General features: G+C 50.8%; 1 protein-coding gene across 1 annotated transcript in view; it reads left to right on the top strand.

The window, feature by feature from the left end:
- The first annotated feature begins 2,923 nt into the window (after nucleotides 1–2,923).
- The window catches only part of ONECUT2 (one cut homeobox 2), a 45,242-nt gene continuing 28,589 nt past the window's right edge, over nucleotides 2,924–19,576 (top strand). The window contains exon 1 of the mRNA XM_039230544.1: nucleotides 2,924–4,151. Within this exon, the coding sequence (XP_039086475.1) occupies nucleotides 2,924–4,151 (1,228 nt within the window). The remainder of the gene's footprint in view (nucleotides 4,152–19,576) is intronic.

Here is a 19,576-nt window from a genome sequence, read left to right as displayed (position 1 = left end):
TCATTAAGAAAAACAATGTGAAAAATCTGCTTTAATCTAGCCCAATGAAATTATACACAAAGAAGCCAATACGATTTCATGATTTCCCTGAGATCGCCAATATTGATCGAGGGAAGGGGGAGGGATGGTGGGGGAGAGAGGGAGGAGGGAGAGAGCAAGGCAGCGAGAATATGCAACTCACCTTTCAACTCTCCAGCATGTGACTGCTCCCAGGCACACCAAAATGCAATTCCCAGGAACAGATTTATCTTGGTAGCTTGGTAAACGAGTTTATCATTTTGAAAAATTATTTTAATGGCAATCTACATACTCAGGTTTCTGTATGGAAGCAGTGCTTACTCGAGGTCCCAGCCTGGGGACATTGGCCACTCCTCGAGCTTGAAGCCTGGGCAGGGAAGGCTGTGTTCAGCATTGCGACCCATCAGACAGACTCTTGCCCCAGCCTCGCTCCTCTCTTGCCCTATTTCAGTCTCTGAGCACTCCTAGACCCACGAGAGGTTGCACTCTTGTGAACTTTTGTTCAACTCAGTGAGTTTTTCAAACATTAACTGTTTCAAATAATCCCAAGTATCCGGCTGCCATTTGTAAGGTGGGGAATGGAAAGAGAGATGGTAAGAGAAGGTTCAGGAGGAGAGGAAAGACAGAAACAAACAAACAAAACGTGGTTATTTTACCTATCTAAATTTGTGACATTCAAGACGTGAACAGCTAGAAAAGTATGTCTAGCAAAGTAGAGGACAGTCCACTTTCTTACCCAGGCTTTGATATCACAGGGCAGAAGCTACTTGAAAGAATAATTAGCAAGGTATTTGCCAGACCTCAATAAAGTTGATCTGTGAATAACGTTACTGTACATTCATGTGACAGGATGGTGTGGGAGGGTTTTTTTTTTTTTTTTTTTGCTCTGTAGCTAGAAGGGAAAGGAGGGCAGCCGCAAAAGGTCACCAAGACTAAGAACTATTTTCCAAATGAATCAAACCTTTCTCTAGTACCAGGAAGGCACATACAGTATCCCAGGCTATGTCCTTGTTTTCTTATCAAGTTTTCTCTAACAGCTGGAAGTGGTTGGAGGGGGCTGTCTTAAGGAGACCCCCTGCTCTTCTTTTGACAGCTGATCAAAAGAAAATAGGTCACGCTTCTCAAACTTATGTCCACCCTGTCCTTAATTACTGTCTCTTTAAACAAAGGCAACATCTGCGCAACCTCAGCTAGCTTGAATCTTCGGAGGCAAACAGGGCGCAACCTGCCTTAAAAGAATCTGTTACTTTTAAGGGTTTCACTGCCGGGTAGCTCCCTGTGTTCAGCCTCCCCTCCACCCCCACCCAGGCCTCGGAAATCTCCACCTCCTTTCTCCGCAGCTCCACTTCCAGTCCCCGACCCAGGGTTACCAAACAACGGAAATTCTGGGTAGACCAAGGTGCACTTTTGAAAGCTGCGGCTTTCGAGCGTTTTAAAAACTCGCCAGGGTTCTCGTCTTTTCGGAAACAAGTTTTGGATACACGCATGTCGGCCGAGGGTCCGTGTCATCTACCCACAGCCATAACCTGAGGCGTTCCTTTCTAGGGATTCGAGAGAAGCGTGTGTGCGCGCGCGCGCGCGCGTGTGTGTGTGTGTGTGTGTGTGTGTCCGCGCGCGCGCGCGCATTGGAAGCAGAATCCGCGGGTATCGTCCCGCAAGGTTTACGTACTCCCTGCTCCCAGGAGTTTGCTCACGATAGAACAATCTTGCCGCACCGCCGCACCCCCCCCCCCAACTTCTTTCCAAGTCTCTAATGGGAGGAGCATTTGGTCACCTTGAAACCGCAGCTCCTAGAGTTCTAGTTTTGTTTTGCAATCTAACAGGGCCCTTCTGAAGCCTCATAACTGGGAGATTTATGGGCTCGCCGGGTAATTAAATGATGTTATTGTGTTAACTTTGCTTGGATTACGGTGGCCCGCGCCGCCTGTGGGCTTGGGAAGCTGACCGCAGCTCCTAGGCGGCGAGGGCGCTGGGGTTCCTACAGCCCAGTAGATTATGCACGCCCCGGCCTCGGGAAATTTACCCAGCGTTAGAATACAGAAGCGCCTGCATTTTAAAAGCCTAAACTACTGGCTCCCAGCTAAAGACGCTCGGGTAGTGGCTTGCTGGGAGACTTGGGTTTGTTTTTAAGCCAGTACGTTCTGGGTTTCCAGCCTCCAGAAAAGCTTTGGGGTGAGGCAAAGAGAACTAAAGCAATGCCCTTTTCTCCAGATCGCAGCTGCTCAAGAGGGACACAGTGAAGCATCTTTAGCATAATTTCTCTCCCTCGCTCGCACTCTCGCCTCTCTCCCCACTACCCTCCTTCCCCTCCCTCCCTCCCTCTCCTTGACGTTCGATTCTAGTGGCAAAGGAGGAAAAAAAAGGCACAGAGCCGTCAGCCAAACCTGAAAAGCACGGCCCCGCCCCCTCATCAGCCATTGGCGGTCGCAGCCAGAAGGCCCGCCCCCCGGGGCAGCGGCGTACTCGGAGTGGCTGCTCGCAGCGCCCATCGGGCACGGCCCCGCCCCGGGTCCGGGAGGCTAGGTTGGCTGCCCCGGCGAGCGGCAGAGCCCTTCTGGACAGCTCCCGCTCACCCAAACAGAAGACGTCGGCGCCGGAGCGGGCTCGGACATGGCGAGGCAGCGCGCCGGCCCGAGCGGTGGGGCCCGGTGATCCCTCCCTCCCTCCCCGCCCCCTCCCCCTTCCCGCACGCACGCCCCGTGCGCCCCCACCCCGCCCCCACCCCGGGCGCGCCCGCCTGCCCGCCCGCAGCCCGGGGCGCACACCCGCACGCACGCTCCCCCTCCACACACTCACGCACTCCCGCGCCCTCCCCCGCTCCCGCGACCGAGCTCCGCCACGCGCGCCTTGCCAGCCCGCCGGCCGCCCCCGCCGCCCCCGCCGCCCCCGGGCCCCGATGGACTGAATGAAGGCTGCCTACACCGCCTATCGATGCCTCACCAAAGACCTAGAAGGCTGCGCCATGAACCCGGAGCTGACAATGGAAAGTCTGGGCACTTTGCACGGGCCGGCCGGCGGCGGCAGCGGCGGGGGCGGGGGCGGGGGCGGCGGGGGCGGCGGCGGGGGCCCGAGCCATGAGCAGGAGCTGCTGGCCAGCCCCAGCCCCCACCACGCGGGCCGCGGCGCTGCCGGCTCGCTGCGGGGCCCGCCGCCGCCGCCAACGGCGCACCAGGAGCTGGGCACGGCGGCAGCGGCGGCGGCGGCGGCGTCGCGCTCGGCCATGGTCACTAGCATGGCCTCGATCCTGGACGGCGGCGACTACCGGCCCGAGCTCTCCATCCCGCTCCATCACGCCATGAGCATGTCTTGCGACTCGTCCCCGCCTGGCATGGGCATGAGCAACACCTACACCACGCTGACGCCGCTCCAGCCGCTGCCGCCCATCTCCACCGTGTCGGACAAGTTCCACCACCCGCACCCGCACCACCACCCGCACCACCACCACCACCACCACCACCAGCGCCTGTCGGGCAACGTCAGCGGCAGCTTCACCCTCATGCGCGACGAGCGCGGGCTCCCGGCCATGAACAACCTCTACAGCCCCTACAAGGAGATGCCCGGCATGAGCCAGAGCCTGTCCCCGCTGGCCGCCACGCCGCTGGGCAACGGGCTGGGAGGCCTCCACAACGCTCAGCAGAGCCTGCCCAACTACGGGCCGCCGGGCCACGACAAAATGCTCAGCCCCAACTTCGACGCGCACCACACTGCCATGCTGACCCGCGGTGAGCAGCACCTGTCCCGCGGCCTGGGCACCCCGCCTGCGGCCATGATGTCGCACCTCAACGGCCTGCACCACCCGGGCCACGCTCAGTCCCACGGGCCGGTGCTGGCGCCCAGCCGCGAGCGGCCACCCTCGTCGTCGTCTGGCTCGCAGGTGGCCACATCGGGCCAGCTGGAGGAGATCAACACCAAAGAGGTGGCCCAGCGCATCACCGCCGAGCTGAAACGCTACAGCATCCCGCAAGCGATCTTCGCGCAGAGGGTGCTGTGCCGGTCTCAGGGGACTCTCTCCGACCTGCTCCGGAACCCAAAACCGTGGAGTAAACTCAAATCCGGCAGGGAGACCTTTCGCAGGATGTGGAAGTGGCTTCAGGAGCCCGAGTTCCAGCGCATGTCCGCCTTACGCCTGGCAGGTAAGCCCAGAGGGCCTCCCGGAGTCAGGCTGCGTGGTCTGGTGGCCCCAGGTCAGTGCGCCCACTCTCGGTTCTTCCCTCCTCTCCCCCAAGCACTTCCTACTTTCCCTCGAATTTCTTTCTTCTGCTGTCATTTCCTCCTCCTCCTCCCTTCTTCCATTTCTGTTCTTTTTCTTGTGCGTTTTCTTACTTCTCTCCTGTCAACCGAGCTTTCGTTGACCGACCCCCGCCCCTCCACCACATGTCATTCCCACTCCCCTGAATGTACCAATTTTACCCTCTGTTTCTGACCTTCTCTAGCTGTGGGACAAGGGATGGGGGTACGCAGTGTTCTCTAGGAGCCTTGTCTTTACAAGACTCACAGAGACGGGGGATTGGCCTTTTTCAAAGCCCTGTGCACTTGAACTCTTGTTTAGACAATACATTTCAGTTTTCCAGGCTGCCGGGTCTTCCTATATGGAGGCAGTTGAGGGGCTTTGCTCTTCAGAAAGGAAAAACAAAGTCTGCGTTCTCTTCTTACCCATCAGAGCAGGCAAACTTCTTTAGTTATTAGCCGGAATCACAATCTTGACTGCTCGGGAACGGGTGGCTGGGTTACAACAACGCTTCCTAAGCACAGCTCGGGCCTTGGGGGTGGCGTGGGGAGTTTCTGACCCATACAGCCGGCTTGGGCCAGTTCCCACGTCTCTGCCTACAGAGAAGAGAGGGTGCAAGGACGAAGGGTGCGACTAACACATTCACCTCTACCAGGATTTGGGAAGGAAAACTAAGAATGCAGAGCTTCCTGACGAACTCGCCGGCCAACCTTGCCTGGCTCCCAGCCTTTGCTGGGATTTGCCGAGGTTTGGCTTGGCTCGGAGAGAAGCTAGGCGCTCCTGAAGAGAGGTGCTGAAAAATTAAGATGCAGGTTAGTTAATGCATCTTGGCCACGAGCTACAGGCTCCGCCTTTGCATTAAGCGGACGCTGATTGTGCGCCGGAGCGCGGCTGCGGGGAGGGCTGGCGGCCCGCGGGAGGGGACCGGTCGACGCGCTGGTTACATTGTTCTGGAGCGGGCTTGGTTCTTTGTGCCTCCTCTAGCGGCCGAGCCGCGAGGTACAGCCCTCTATTGTTCTAGGAGCACGGATACCTCTGTGTGGGCGGCGGGAGTGAGAGAGAAGGACGCAGCAGTGGCTGCGACTGGCACACAGTTGCGCGCTTTTGTGCGCACAGACCCAGCGCGGTGCGCGTGGCAATTGCGCTGCCCCCCCCCACCCCCGGGACCTAGCCGCCATCCCAGAGGGGCAGAGTGTCCCGGCGCCCCACTCGGGGGGACACACTACGCTACTGCAAGTCCGGATGGGCAGTTTCTCTTGGACTGGGGCCATCTCTCCAGATCGGTGGATCGCCAAGGCGACAAATTGTGGTGGGAGTGATTTACATGGGTGCGAGAAGTGGCTTGTGCGTGGTGTGCGGCCGGCACGGTCGGAGCCAGCTACATACAACGCGCTTCCGGAGCGGCAAGCTCAGGCTTCCTCTCCCGCTCCCTGGAGCTTTCCCCGCACCACTGAGCCTGACTTATGGGGTGCACTCTACCGACGCCGGATGGGGCCGGGGGCGTGTTCACCCAGGCTTGGGAGGGGGCGTTTCCACTCTGACCGCCTCTGCCTTTGCCCGCTGTTGGAGGATTCTGGTCTCCAAGCTGTAATCGCCCCACAGTATTCATCTGAAAAGGTAAAAAACAACAACAACAAACAAAAAAAACTAGCTTCTCCCCCAAAAAGCTCCCCTAAATCGGTGACTCCTAATACATTTGTGTGGGTTTACTGATCTTTCTCTTTTAGCTGACCCTTCATTCTCTCCTACAATTTTCTCCTATTTGCTCCTGGTTCCTAGGAAAGATGGAACAGTGAGTTGAGAGCAGCGGTGAGAAGTAAACTGGAGGCTAATTGACATTTCTGAATAGTGTGGTGCCCCTTTGTCTTAGGCCCCGAAAACACCTCCCCAGTCCCTCTCAGGTGATCTCTAGCATGGGCTGACTTCCTGGGCATAGGTGGCCAGAAGGAACTTGGCAGCTGGAGTGGAGGATACAGTTAAAGGCAGGATGACATCTATTCTATTCCCGACCATCTCAGAGCGCTGCCGCCCCCTCACGCCTGTCGAGCAAAGGACAGAGCCTTAAAAAAAAAGAGAAGAAAGAAAGAAAGAAAGAAAGAAAGAAAGAAAGAAAGAAAGAAAGAAAGAAACCATGTGACTTATGCCCACATACGTCTGAAAGTGATGGGGCAAGTAATGCCTCACCTGTTAGCCCTCCTCTGCTTTTCCAATGGCCCAAGCATTGCTGGGGTGAGGGGGAGTGTGGCATGCCTAGGGGTCCCCAGTCCCACCGCCCATTGTAGGAAAGTGTAGGTGGGGGCACACTCCTCAGGGGGCCGGACTCCTGGAAGCATGGAAGTTTTTCCGAGAAGGAGCGCTGAAGCCACCTGCACAGGAGACTGAAAGCCTCCTTCAGCCAGTGGAGGAAATCCTGCTGAGGATCCCGCTTTGCTCAAGCATTCAAATGTGTGTCTGTTTTATTACCCCGAGTTGAAAAGGGACAAGAGCTTTAGCCTTTTTATCTGGCCATTTGATCAGCAACTACAAGTGTGTTGAGTGGTTATTATTACATAGGAAGCTTTTCAGTTTGGGGTCAGTAGATCAGTCTCTTCAGACACTGACGCAGAAGCTAGGACTGGTAAGTAGGTATTATGTGCTCAGGAGCGCTAGGGGACAGGAGCAAATGGAGAAGAAAAGCAGAGGCCTTCTCGCCAGGAATATCGATCGGAATCCCCGCAGGGACACCGCTGAGGGCCCACACGGTTCGGCTCTGGGGTTAAACAAGCCCAGTGGCTCCACAGGGCTGCTGAGGCTGACTGCCAGGCCCGGGCCAGGGAGAGCTGGCTCCCAGCCCCCCACCCCCAGCTCGCCAGAACCAGGCTTCTTTTCTCTCCTGCAATCTCCTTTTGGTTTCCCTTTCTCTTTCTCGTTTTTGACCCCTCTGGGTCTTGCCAGAGGCCCAAGTAGACAGGGGTTTGAGGGACCTCCGAATCAAGGTGTCTGATTTGGACCAGCTTCTGCAGACCCTCACCTTTAGGTGAAGCAAAGCGGGCACAACGGAAGCAGGTCCTGCGTCCACTCCCACCTGCCTCCCACAGGCCTGTCTCCTCCTGGCCAGTTACTTGGGTGTATCCACAGCCGCGGGTGGCGTTGCAAAGGTAAGGGAGAGGACCTCAGGGAAACTCAAATTGCCCCAGCGCTAGGTTTCAGAGAAACAGACTCCAAGCACACGGTTTCGCTGGGAAAGGGTGGCCAAGGCAGCAAGTCGTTGGTTGTAACCACACCCACTTGGGCCCCGTGGCAGCGATTCGCAGGCAGGCTCCCGAAGAGCAGTTTGTGTTACCGCCGGCAAGACGCGGCAAGAACAAACTCCCGCGGGTTTGAACCCAAAGACTCCCTGGCTTTGAGCCCAAGAAGCCCCTGAACCAAGCACAAACGCGAAAAAAGGAGGGACTGAAAAAAAAAAAAATCAAAAACTGGACCGGCTCCCCTCGGAGGAAAATCGAGGCTTTCGTGGCGGGACTGGTTTCCTCCAACGCCCTGAAGACGGAGCAGAGCCGCTGAGCACGTACCCTGCCCAGGGCTGCGCCTTGCAAGGCGGCCGGCTCCAAACTTGCGTCAAGTCCGGCGGCGGACAGACAATAAGGCCTTCTTCGGACAGCAAGTCTCGGCGGCCGCTCTAGAAGCAACTCTGTTCAGACGGCCGACGGCCTTTCGCCAACCTGCTGTCACGGCGCCTGGGCCACCTGATGCCCCGCAGCAGCAGAGCATGGCCGGGACAGCCCCCAGCGGCTTTTGCCAGGGCACCGCGGGCGTGTCTCTCCTTCGGCGCGGGGGAAGGCTTGGGCTGTGCTAGCCTACCGGCATCTTCGAGGCGGAGACCCCATTTGAAGAGCCTCACACCCCGCTGGTCCGACGCCCGGCCCAGCTCAGCCCATTCCCCCCCCCCCCCCACCCCAGTTTAGTTCGCGCTCGGAGCTCCAGAGACCGAACGCAGCCCACGTCCATACGGAACACATGATGTTTTTTCCTGCCGGCTCGTCGGATTAATAATTGAAAAGCTACTGTCCTTCTGTGGTCAAGTCCCGGGTGCCTGAAGAACACCTTTCTAACGCGCCTTAGGGGGAGCGGGAGCGGGAGGAGAAGGCAGGACTCGAGGGAGGGTGGTGAAGCCGAGCGAGAGAAGTAGCCCAGGCCGCCAGGCGCCCTCGACGCGAGCGGCTGTGCATTTATTTTTATTCCAGGCTTTCCACCGTGTGGTTATGTCACTTTCTCAAACAAATGTGTATATGGAGGGAGATCGATGCTGATAATGTTTAGAAGATTAAAAGAGCATTAATGCTGGCAACAATAACGTAAACGTGTGGACCCAGATCTCATTGATCTGGAACCTGATCCGGCGCGTTTCCAGTAAGCCCGACGGCGCGCTCTTCCCAGCAGAGCGCTCGCCAGCGCCCCGGCTCCCGGGCGCTCCCGCCGCGCCGCTTTCCCGGCTCCCGGCGGGCCCTCGGGTCGGGCCGCGGCTTCTCCCCCGCCCGGCCCCAGCTGGCTCCTTCCCAAGGCTTTCTCCGGTCGCAGAGCTGCTAGCCATCCCCCCCCCCCCCCCCCCCCCCCCGCGCGCGCACACCGCGTTCTGCGTTCTCCACGGAGGGCTCTGTGGGTGGCTGAGTCCGCGAAGGGACCGCACCGGAGTTCCCGGGGGACCGTCGCTTCCGGGGCCCGCGCGGCCCTCGGCGGATCAAACAGCGTCCGGCGCAACTTCTTTCTTCCATCTAAACCATCCAGGAAATTTGACCTCCCTCTCGATATGCGCCTACTGAGCCCAACTTGGAAACGTCTCTAAAGCTGCCTGTTAACTGCGCAGCTTCCCGATCCTCGGATCCCTTCGCACCCTTCCTTGTTTTCATTAAAAGGGATCATTCGCACTAAAGTGTTCTCATTCGCAGACGTTCTACACCGTTGTACACCGATGCATTAGTTGGGCATTCAGATGCGGCTCCAGTGACAAAGGCTTGGGCTTCATCCCTCAGGACGGTTGGCTCTGGGCTAATTAGGTCAACCAGGGAAGAATCTTGGCTCCTATACCGGCTGGGGCAGGAAGGTAAGAATATCGGACTGGGGAGCCCCACCCCACCCCTTCCCACCTGCTGGAGAGAACTTCTAGTCTGAGACTCGGGATCAGAGGTTTTCCCAGAGGCACCTGCAATGACTGGAAAAGAACGAACTTTTGAGTTCTTCCTTCCTTCCCCTGGGGGAGATATCCCCACTGTGCCCCACTACTCTCCTTGCCAAATGGTGGCTTATTCTTCCAGAAGGAACTCTAAGGTGAATTCTCTGAAATTCAGGATGAAAGAACTAGGATGGTAATGGGGGCGAGTGCAATAGGAATTAAATTGTTCTGGCCTTTTGAAATTCTCAATCCTCTAACTGGTGAAAGCTAAGCTTTTTCTTCAAGAGGAGGTCTCGATCTGGAAGGAAAGGAGTGTTTTCCTTCCTTTGCCAAGAATGAAATGGGAAAAAAGGAAGAAGGAGAGAGAAGAGAAGGAAGATCTTGCATTGCTTTGCTTTGAGGTGTGCCATAGGGTGAACTGGTATTTCTTTTGGTCATTCCCAGAGACAGGGCTCATCTTCTCACCAGTGGACTTCCTTAAAGAAGGGGGCTTTGATACAGCTCCTTGATTCCTAGTCAGGATAATGCCTTACTCCCCCCCCTCCCCACCCTCATACATTAACCTGGCTCAGTTGTCTGGAAGACAACTGCCCCCTCCCCACAGGTCCCAGATGAAAAGCTGCTGGTTCTGGGAGGAGTGAGCAGGCTTAGACTCTCCTCCATACCCATCTTAGAATCCTAAACATAGGGCAGGGATTCTGGTGAATGGTGAGGGTAGGGCAGAGGGGAAACTGATTCCCTCAGATTTTGTCTCCAAGAGGAAAATGCTTTACTTCCTTCTAGAGCCACGTCTGCCCAGCAGTAACCGGGGTCTGGGCAGGTTCACCTTCCCAAGCTCCAAACCTGAACCCTGAGGGAAGGAGAGCCTGCTTCTCCTTCATCTTCAATCTGAGACTTTATTGTCAGGTCACCTCTTGGTTTTCTGGCCTTTTGAATCTGTTTCTGAAGGAATATCAGAGGAAAGAGGTTGAAGGAGGAAATACTGGGCCCCAGCACGCTACAGCAAGTGGCTGGTGTTGGCAGAAACTGTCTTCAGGGAGAGTGGTATCATGTAGGGGGAATCCCTGGAGGAAAGAAAACCTCAAAGGAAAAGGAGAGAGATTTAATTTCTGGGTTCTTGCCAAAGGAAAGGAAATGAGAAGGGAATAAATAGAAATAATTGCCTGGATAAAGGGCCCTGAGGAAAAGGGTGACTATTGAGACACCCTGAGCCTTAAACTTTATCTGTGGACTCTCTGGATTATCCTCACCCCTGACCAGCTCAGAAACGCTCCTCCTCCCCCGCCCCACCCCAACCTGGGGGAAGTCACTTCCTCCAGGGATATGTTTCTTGGTGGGGAAAGAGAACATTATGAAGAAGCCTAATGGGGTCATTTCTGCTATCAGGTGCAGAGCCTGCTCAGGATAGGGCAGAAGCCCATCAGCACCCCTCATCACCAACTCTATTTCCCTACCCAACTTCCGTGCCTTTGGGAAAGGTTTTTTGTTCTCCAAGTCTCACTCAAGGCAACAACTGAAAAATGTGCATAGGTTTTTGTATGGCTAATTCAGCCCATCTGGTGCCAGACTAGGCCCAGGAGGGGCAAGGCACAGAGGCAGGCTGTCATCATGCATATAGAGATCATCTTACTTGGGAAGCAGGATTCCTAGAAGTTGTGCACATTCTTTATGAAAAACTGTCCCCACGCAAATTGCCCTGGAGGGAAGGGAGGCACTGCATTCCACCCTGGTGCCTCTGTTGCCATTTGAAGATCCATTACTCTTCTGTAGAAAGCAGACTTTGTTTGGGTTGGAAGCACACCTCCAACGTAATTTAATCAGCATCGGACTTTGGCTCGTGTAATCAAATATACATATACTTTCTCCTGCAGGAAGAAAAATAATTTCTCTGTAACTGGTATTGACTTGAAGTCATGTAATCTCTGGAAAGCATCACATTTTTAAAGGGAAAGGTAAAATTAAGGGGGAAAGAACCCACAGTTTTAGTGGTTTGCCTTGCCACTGCTAAGAAAGCCAGTTACCACCTAAGAAAGGGCTGCTCCGATTTTAGATATTTCATTCCAGCTTCCTCTGTATAGTCAGCCTCCTGCATCTATATAGCAGGAAACAGGGTTGACTGGCTCACCAGATCCTGGGAATCTGGGCTTTATCTTTGGACTGAGATATCCTTTGAGGAACCTGTGTGGTGTTCACAGGCAGCAGCAGTATCTCAGTGGGCAGCCAGCCCCTTCTTTAACTGCAATTGGTAGCTATAGCCAGCCCACTCCTTACTCTACCCGCAGGGCCTAGAGCGTGAAGCCCTGCCCTAGAGCATCCTCCAGGAGCAATCCTGGGCTCCCCACCCCCAGGGCGAGGTTCTGGGCTTTACCCAAGTTGAGTCTGTTAGGGAATCTGTTGTAAACACAGATCCATTGATTTGCATTTGTCAGAGAGTAAAGTTAAACCAGTGAAAAGAGAAGCCCTTACCCTTTTATGTCGGGCCAGGGAAACCTTTCATATTGATCCTATTGATCCAACCTTTCCCTTTAAGGAAACCACATAGTTAAAGACCCTCGTTCAATAGATTTACCCTTCGCGCTTGTGATATTCCTTTAAGTGTTCTCATCTAGGATAGCTGGGCATTAAGCCCACACTCCAAACCAAACAAAAATGAAAAGGAGGGTAGAAGGGGAGGGGTCAGGAGGCAGAATTGTGGGAAGTGAAATTGAATCAAACTGAAATGTGTAATGACTCAGTTGGAGATGTTTTTCTCATTCTTCTAAGATGACATGCAGCGTTAAGAACAAAATAGATGCACTTAGCATCTCTCTCTCTCTCTCTCTCTCTCTCTCTCTCTCTCTCTCCCACCAAAGAAAATTTGTTTATATGCTAGAGTAGCAGTGTTTCAGGAACATCATTTTCTACTGTAAAATTATTTCAGTCAAGCCACTAGCTGGGTTCATTGAAGCTCATACTTAAAAGCAGTTAAATCTTCCATAAAAATTATTTTGCTTCATTTGTAGCAAATCAGGAATACAATAGAACTGTCTCCAGAAATGCAATATTTTGGACTACGTATTTGAGCATGAACACTGAAGTCACTCCAGAAGAGAGAGAGCTGGGAGTTTTGTATTCTGATAAAAGTGGGTAGAAACCAGACTGATAATAAGGTACAATTTTTTTTTATGGAGCGTTATAGATGGAATAGGAGTTGCTAACTATTCATCAGTATCCCTCATGTTTGCAGATATGAAAGTGAAAGTCCCCTTTGTTTCCAGAACTGTTGGTATGATCCATTTCATTTCTTCCTTGACCCTTTTTTGTTCTGTAAATAACATCCATGTGTGATTTTATTTTTCAACATGGTACATGCATTATTCCTAATTGGCTAGCTCTTGGGTTGTGTTCAGACATTCATGTTTGTTTTCTATGATTGAAAAATATTAATGATTCCTTAGGTGAACTAATGTATTTATCTGCTGAGTGAGTTCAAAGGGCAGAGTTCAGCTATGGTTCAGGTTAATTGAACAGGAAGCAGTGAGCTCTCCAGGCTGTGTTGAGCAAGGGACCAGTCCCTTAAAATATCACACTCAGCAAACACACAATTTCACTGTCCTCATCCTGGAGTCTGATGTAAGAGGCTCAGATCCACTTGGATTGCCTGTTTAAAAACCCAAAGCAAAGCACAGCAACTGCAGCAAGCCCTCAGAGTCCCCCTCGGGGAAGAAGAGTTTTCTCATTGGCTAATTGCTTTATTGGTAGCACTGACCTGCAGAGCAGCTGCAGGGGCCTGGATGAAGGCTTAGGCCTCATAATAATGTGCTCCATTAGAACAGGGCAAGGCATTTTTTGTTTACTCAATTGGAGCTCCCTGCAAAGTGCCATTAACCCCAGCCCAATCGTGTGTGTGCTACAAAAGCCAGAGGTCACACCAGTCAGGCTGTAGGCAGAGCCTGCTCTGCCCTGGTGGGAGGGAGGGGGCATTCTGCTGGCACTGCCCTCCCCATGCTTGGCCTAGCCCTGTAGGCCCCTCCAGGGCTTTGACCACAGCAAGCAGTTGCACAATTTGTTTACATTTCCCAATCGCTGAATCATGTTATTGATGATTAAACAGTTCTGATCCGAGCACCATCAATCACACCAGAGAGAAAAAAAAAATCCTCCCACTGACCCTCTCTTTTCTATTTATGTTTTGTTCATTGTGCATTACAGTAAATAGAATTGTGCAAACGGTGCTTGTTAGCAGGAATAGAGTCTGGATAAGTGCTTGGATCAAGAGGAAGACAGACCTGCAAACATGACTGGGGGTGGGGTGGAGATGATTTGAGATGGAGCCCCAGCATAGTCGGGGCTTCTATGGAGAGCACCTTGAGCTAGAGTGCCACCTGCCGGGAGTCTTCTAACTGCAGTAATCTTGCACCTCCCATGAGGCCCCAGCCCCTTCCTTTATTTTGTTCCTAGTATCTGTGTCACCATTCCCCACACTCCTGATCACTACCCACATTTTCCTAGGAATTTCTTGAGGGACTTTTTCCTTGTTTCCTTGTTCCCTGGTACTCTAGCCTCTGCCTCTCCTAGGTCATTGTCAAAGAGAAATCATTGGTTCTGCTGTGATGGGTAAGGTGATTTGCCCACTCTGCACATTGAGGTAGTAGTCTCTTGCTTGGGAGGGGAGGGGCGGAGAAAGCAAAAAAATATCTGTGGGAGAGAAGAGGAATGGTTATGTGTATAGGAGAAGTGGCTCAGTTGATGGTGCCAGTGAGAACTCTACCAACCGTAAGGTGCTCTGCAAAGGTAATATATTGTACAAAGGAGGGGAGTGGGAGAGAATTAGTATTGGCAGGGAGGACGTCAGGAAAGAGAGATGCAAAATCAGCGAGCCAGAGGTGGACACTGTGAAATCCCCTGGGAAGAAAAAAGTGAACCAGCCTTTTTGCAATTGCAAAGAAGTGAGCCAGTGAGCTAGATTTGGAGTCCAACTGTGGAGCTGGCCGTAGCTCTGTGGGCGGCAGCTGTTTCCAGACTCGGCTCACATCGATCTCGGCCCAGAGCCCTTGGCAGCCCAGCGCCTGTGGGTGGGTTGCCGCCTCCGCGCCCGACCTGGGCTTCAGCACCACGAACAGCGCCACGGAGCGACCCAGAGACTGCCCGCCTGGGCTGCAGTCTGAGCGAGTTTCCCTCTCTACCCGGAGAAGAAAAATGGGCCCCTCTACTTGGGTTAAATTCGGGCAGGACCCTGATCAGAAGCTACAGCTCTGCAGATCTGGGCGCCCCAGACAGAACAGGGCCTCACATTTTCCTCTCGCGCCTCATGGCTTCCGTTCTCTGTGTGAGGTCACCGATAATAGAGAGAGAGGAAGCGATGCCAAGTCAGAGGACAAAAGATGCTAAACGACCCTTTCCTTCGGAAGAGGAAGAGCATTACCTCTGTTGGGGGAGCTGAGGGATTGAACTGTTTTTCTCCATGTTACTGCCTTGTGCAGACACTGATTGCCGCTCTCAACAAGGTATTTTAGATTTGGGTTTTCTTTCTGGGTTTACAGTCTAGTTACTCCCCACACAGATGTACACAAATGGATGCTCCCACCTCCACCTACGTGATGATTTTTGAAAACATGGTTTTCATTATATTAAGCAATATTCTCACATTGTATCAGGGTAATGTTGCAGGGAGAGCCAACTAAGGGGCATCACTACCTCCAATAAGTCTTGAAACTGGGTTTGATTTCTTGAGAGCCACCTTTGATGGGCTCCTTTTAAGGCCAAGGGTTGAGTCACTTCTCCAGGCCACACAGTGGAGTCAGGTGGGCCTACAGGGTGACAGTTGACATGAGGCACAGACCCCTGACTCTGGCCATTTTAAATCAGTTGCTCTGCTTTCTTTGTATTTTTATGCCAGAGAAAAGAGACAGGTGGGTCTATAATAGGGCACAGCTCATCTCTCTTTGGGTTTTTAGTAAAATGGCCCTTGACTTCTTAAAGCTAATTAAAAGAAAACTTTTGTTTTATTTCAAGGAATTTTAGTTCAGGCCTAATTTATTGCTAAAGTGGTTTCAGGGAGGTCGAGCACAGGAACAGACAAGTGTGTCCACTTTAAAAGGAAGTCAAGGATGTGATAGATGAGATTGTCTTTCCTGTGACAATTCATCTTTAAATTCCACGTGACTCTTGCATGAAAAGAAGGAAAATGCAGTCCACAAAACAAATGTGACAGAGCATTCACTGCCAATATTAAAAAAGAAAATAATTTTCTTTGTGTACATTTTGCCCTCAAAATGAGCAGGAACATGTTTAAATCAGATCTGAGGACTGGTTTTAAATCTATTTGATAAACATTGATTAAAGCAGTTTCTTCAGGCCGTATAATCTTCGAATTTACAGACATGCATTTCTTAGTAGTTGTTGGGTTACACCATCAAAACCTTTTCCAGTAAAACATAGGTTTGACAGTAAGCAAAGCTTTTTTTGTTTCAGTCTATTTTATATGCATCACTGCATTTTAGTAAAAGAAGACAGTACATTCTGCAGGGGCTTATACTAAATGCATTTCTCTTACAGTGAACTCAGTGTGCTTTTCAAAAGATGTTTCCACAAGACTGCAATGTAAACAGGACCTCTCCTAGTCTTTTTTTTATTCCAAATACTAAAAAATGGGTGGGGTAAAAAAACTTTTTGCTTTTCTGAAACAATATAACAGATTCCCACAACTAAGATAGCTTTCTTGGATTCAGTTTTCTCCTAATATGTGCCAGAGTCCACTTCCGTTCATGGTCAAGACACCACTGTGGATGCTTTATTCATCTCAATGTATAACTTTTCTTCATTTCTCTTTCATTCTTCTCAAAAGGAAGAGACACTTTTCCCAAGGCCAATTCCTCCACCTGATTCTGGGCCCTTGTCTCTCCTGCGCTCTCAGGATCCCAGACTCCCCTGTGCTTATACCCTCTTCCTCTCCATTACCATTTTCCCATCAGCATGTCTGTGCTCCAGTTCCTCTTATCTTTTCAGAAAATGCACCCCCCCCCCTCCACACACACACACCTGTTCTAGATTCTGTTCCCTCTCTTCACTCCTGGAGTTGCATGAACTCTGTGTCTGTTTCTTACCTCCTAAAGCCCAGCCTTCTGCAGGCTGGTTCTAACCACTCCTCTTTACTAAACCAGCTCTTACCAGTGTTAGTGTTGAGGTTCTTGTAGCCAAATCCAGTGCTTCTCAGTTCTTATTTTAACTGGGCCTCTCAGCATTTGGCACACTGCGTCTTGGAAACCCTTTCTTCTTTTGACTTCTGAAAATAGTACTCTACTCTCTTATTTTGCTTATTAGCATTTTGGCCACTCCCTGTCAGTCTCCTTTCTGGGATCCTCTTGATGTGTCCATCCAGCTCAGAATTCTGGCCTAGGTTTTTTTTTTTTTTTTTTTAATGTTTATTTAGTTTTGAAAGCGAGACAGCATGAGCAGGGGAAGAGCAGAGAGAGAGGGAGACACAGAATCTGAAGCAGGCTCCAGGCTCCAAGCTGTCAGCATAGAACCTAACGTAGGGCCCAAACCCACGAACCGTGAGATCATGACCTGAGCCGAAGTTGGGTGCTTAACCAACTGAGCCACTCAGGCACCCCATGGCCTAGGCTATTTTTGCCCTCAACATACTCACTCTGGAAGATCTCATCCATTCGGTTACCATCTCTGTAGGCTGAAGGCTTCCTGGCCTCTCTCCAGGCCTTGTATCTCTCTTAGCTCCAGGTCCTTATTTCCTTCTGCATCTGAATATCTTCGCCTGAATGCCCTCAAATTTAGTTTACCTTAAAGTGAACACTTGTTCTTGCCTCACTCTGACCCCCTCACCACTACCACCAAATATAAGTCTCTTCTTTTATTCCCTCTTTCAATAATGTTACTTTGTACACAGAATCTCATGCCAGAAACTGGGAAATCAAGTTGGACTCTTTCCTTTTCCTCTTTCCCCTTAAGTCAACCATGCTAGCCCCATGGGTTTTATTTCCTAAATATGTATCTTTCTCTTTCCATTACCTGTGCTGCTGCCCTAGTTGGAGCCATCCCAACTTCAACAGCCTCCTGATTGGTCTCCCTATCTCCAGTCTTGACTCCTCCCATCCATTTTCCGGATTAAGCCAGAGTGCTTTTTTGGAACCCAAAGATAACCACATTACACCATTATTTAAAACTCTTTTGTTAGTTCCCTGTGACCATTGGATGAAGGGCCAGGCCCCTGAGCAGGGTGTACCAGTGACTATAGGGATTGACTCCTACTCACGTATAGCCTCATCTCACATCGTCCCCACTTCACGCTGCTCTGGCCAAGCTGTACTACTGCCAGCAGCTCAAACACATCAGGCCATTCCTTTGGCTGAAAACACTTCTTTCCTCACTAAACTAACTTGAACTCAATTTCAGGTCTTGGCTTAGATGTCCTTGCCTCTAAGCAGTCTTCTTTAGTCTCCTCAGTTGGGATGCCCTTGAACAACCCCTCTCATTGCACGTAGAACATAAACAGATATCATCTGCTGATTTGTCAGTATCTTTCTGCCAAAGATTGTAAGTTCCACTAGAGCAAAGGTCAGATATATTATATAGTAGATAGCTAATAAGTGTCTGTGAATAAATTAATAAATACCTTTCTTTTATATGACACTGTTTCTTCTCACTTATTCCCCCAAGTTAGTAGATGGCATTTGAAGAATAATTATCAGGGGGTCACCTGGGTGGCTTAGTTGGTTAGGCGTCCAGCTTCAGCTCAGGTCATGATCTTATGGTCTGTGAGTTTGAGCCCTGAGTCCGGCTCTGTGCTAACAGCTCAGAACCTGGAATCTGCTTCAGATTCTGTGTCTCCCTTTCTCTCTGCCCCTCCCCAGCTTGTGCTCTTTCTCTCTCTCTTTCAAAAATAATAAACATTAGAAAAGAAAAAATCATCTGTGTTGGTGCATCATTTTGGAGCAGTATTTCACATTTCACAATTTCAAGTTCTCATCAATGTCATTTTTCTCCTTAGCTAAGATAGTACAAGTATGTGTGAGTTGTAAAGGGAATCTTGAAGTGAGGCTGAGTCTTATCCAAAGCTTCAGATTATTACCAATGAGGCGAGGATGTAAAATGACAATAGCTAGACAACTAGAATAGGGACCTGTTTTACCAGTTGACTCTGGTACTCCAAGGTAACTTGCTTCACTCAAGTCATTTTCCTTGCCATTCTGCTCACACGTTGTCCTCTTTTCATGACTATGTCTTTGCACACTTATTCCCCCACTACTTGGAATGCCTTATTTTATGTCTCTCTTGGTCCCTTCCTTGCCATCTCAGGTCTTCCTTCTCTAGAAGTTTCCAGCTTACTCCAGCCAATTGTTTTATCTTTCTTTTCTGAATTCTGGCTGTAATCATCCATTCCAAACTGCATAGCAGCTTCTTAGCTATGGTCTTAACCCCACTCTCCAGACCTCTCCTATGTCTCTGTGCAGCTCTGAAGAGGAGATATTACATCCTGTGCCTCCCACAGCGACTGGTCCACAGCTGACCCCGTAGTAGGCATTTTTTTCCCAAGTGAATCATTTGATGGACTCCTTCCTATCTTTATGGAATCCCCTAATGTTGGTCACTCTTGTAGGGAATAGGTTGTGTAGGCTGACTTATTTATATCTGGCATTCTTTTCTAGCCACTACTCTTCAAAAAGGAATATTCTTTTCTATAAATGTTTTGTTGACAGAAATTCTTGCTTACATGACCAAAAATAGATTCCTATGTCAACCTGAAATGAGAGATAAGCCAAATATGGAGGAAACAGTGCTCATAATGGGTCAGTTAATAAGAAAGGTTGTTCTACTTCCAGACAAAGCCAAGCATTTTAGAACAATTATGTCTGCAAATACATCGGCAAATCAGAGGGACTGGTTTCCTCTTTTAAGTTGTTTTAATTACCAGTAAACTAAACTTGAATCAAAAGGCCATTATCTGATATCTGCAAATTCTTAGATTATTGATTTAAATTTACCTATAAAGAAAAAAGCCGGAGGTCAACATTTTTATATTCATAAGTTTATTCTTTTCCTTTCTCAATTTCCTTATCTTTTGGCAAATGTGTACATAAACAAAATTACCTGAGATCTTTGCAACTTAGTAGTTCAAAAATTTCCAGATGTACTAATTCAGCCTACACAGTACTGAACTAAGTAGTTAAGGGGGGAAAATAACT

Source organism: Hyaena hyaena, unplaced genomic scaffold, assembly GCF_003009895.1.
Source record: "Hyaena hyaena isolate Hyena2069 unplaced genomic scaffold, ASM300989v1 scaffold_47, whole genome shotgun sequence".
Taxonomy (NCBI): Eukaryota; Metazoa; Chordata; class Mammalia; order Carnivora; family Hyaenidae; genus Hyaena; species Hyaena hyaena.
The sequence above is the reverse complement of the archived record's forward strand: the minus strand, read 5'-3'. Positions and strand labels throughout refer to the sequence as shown.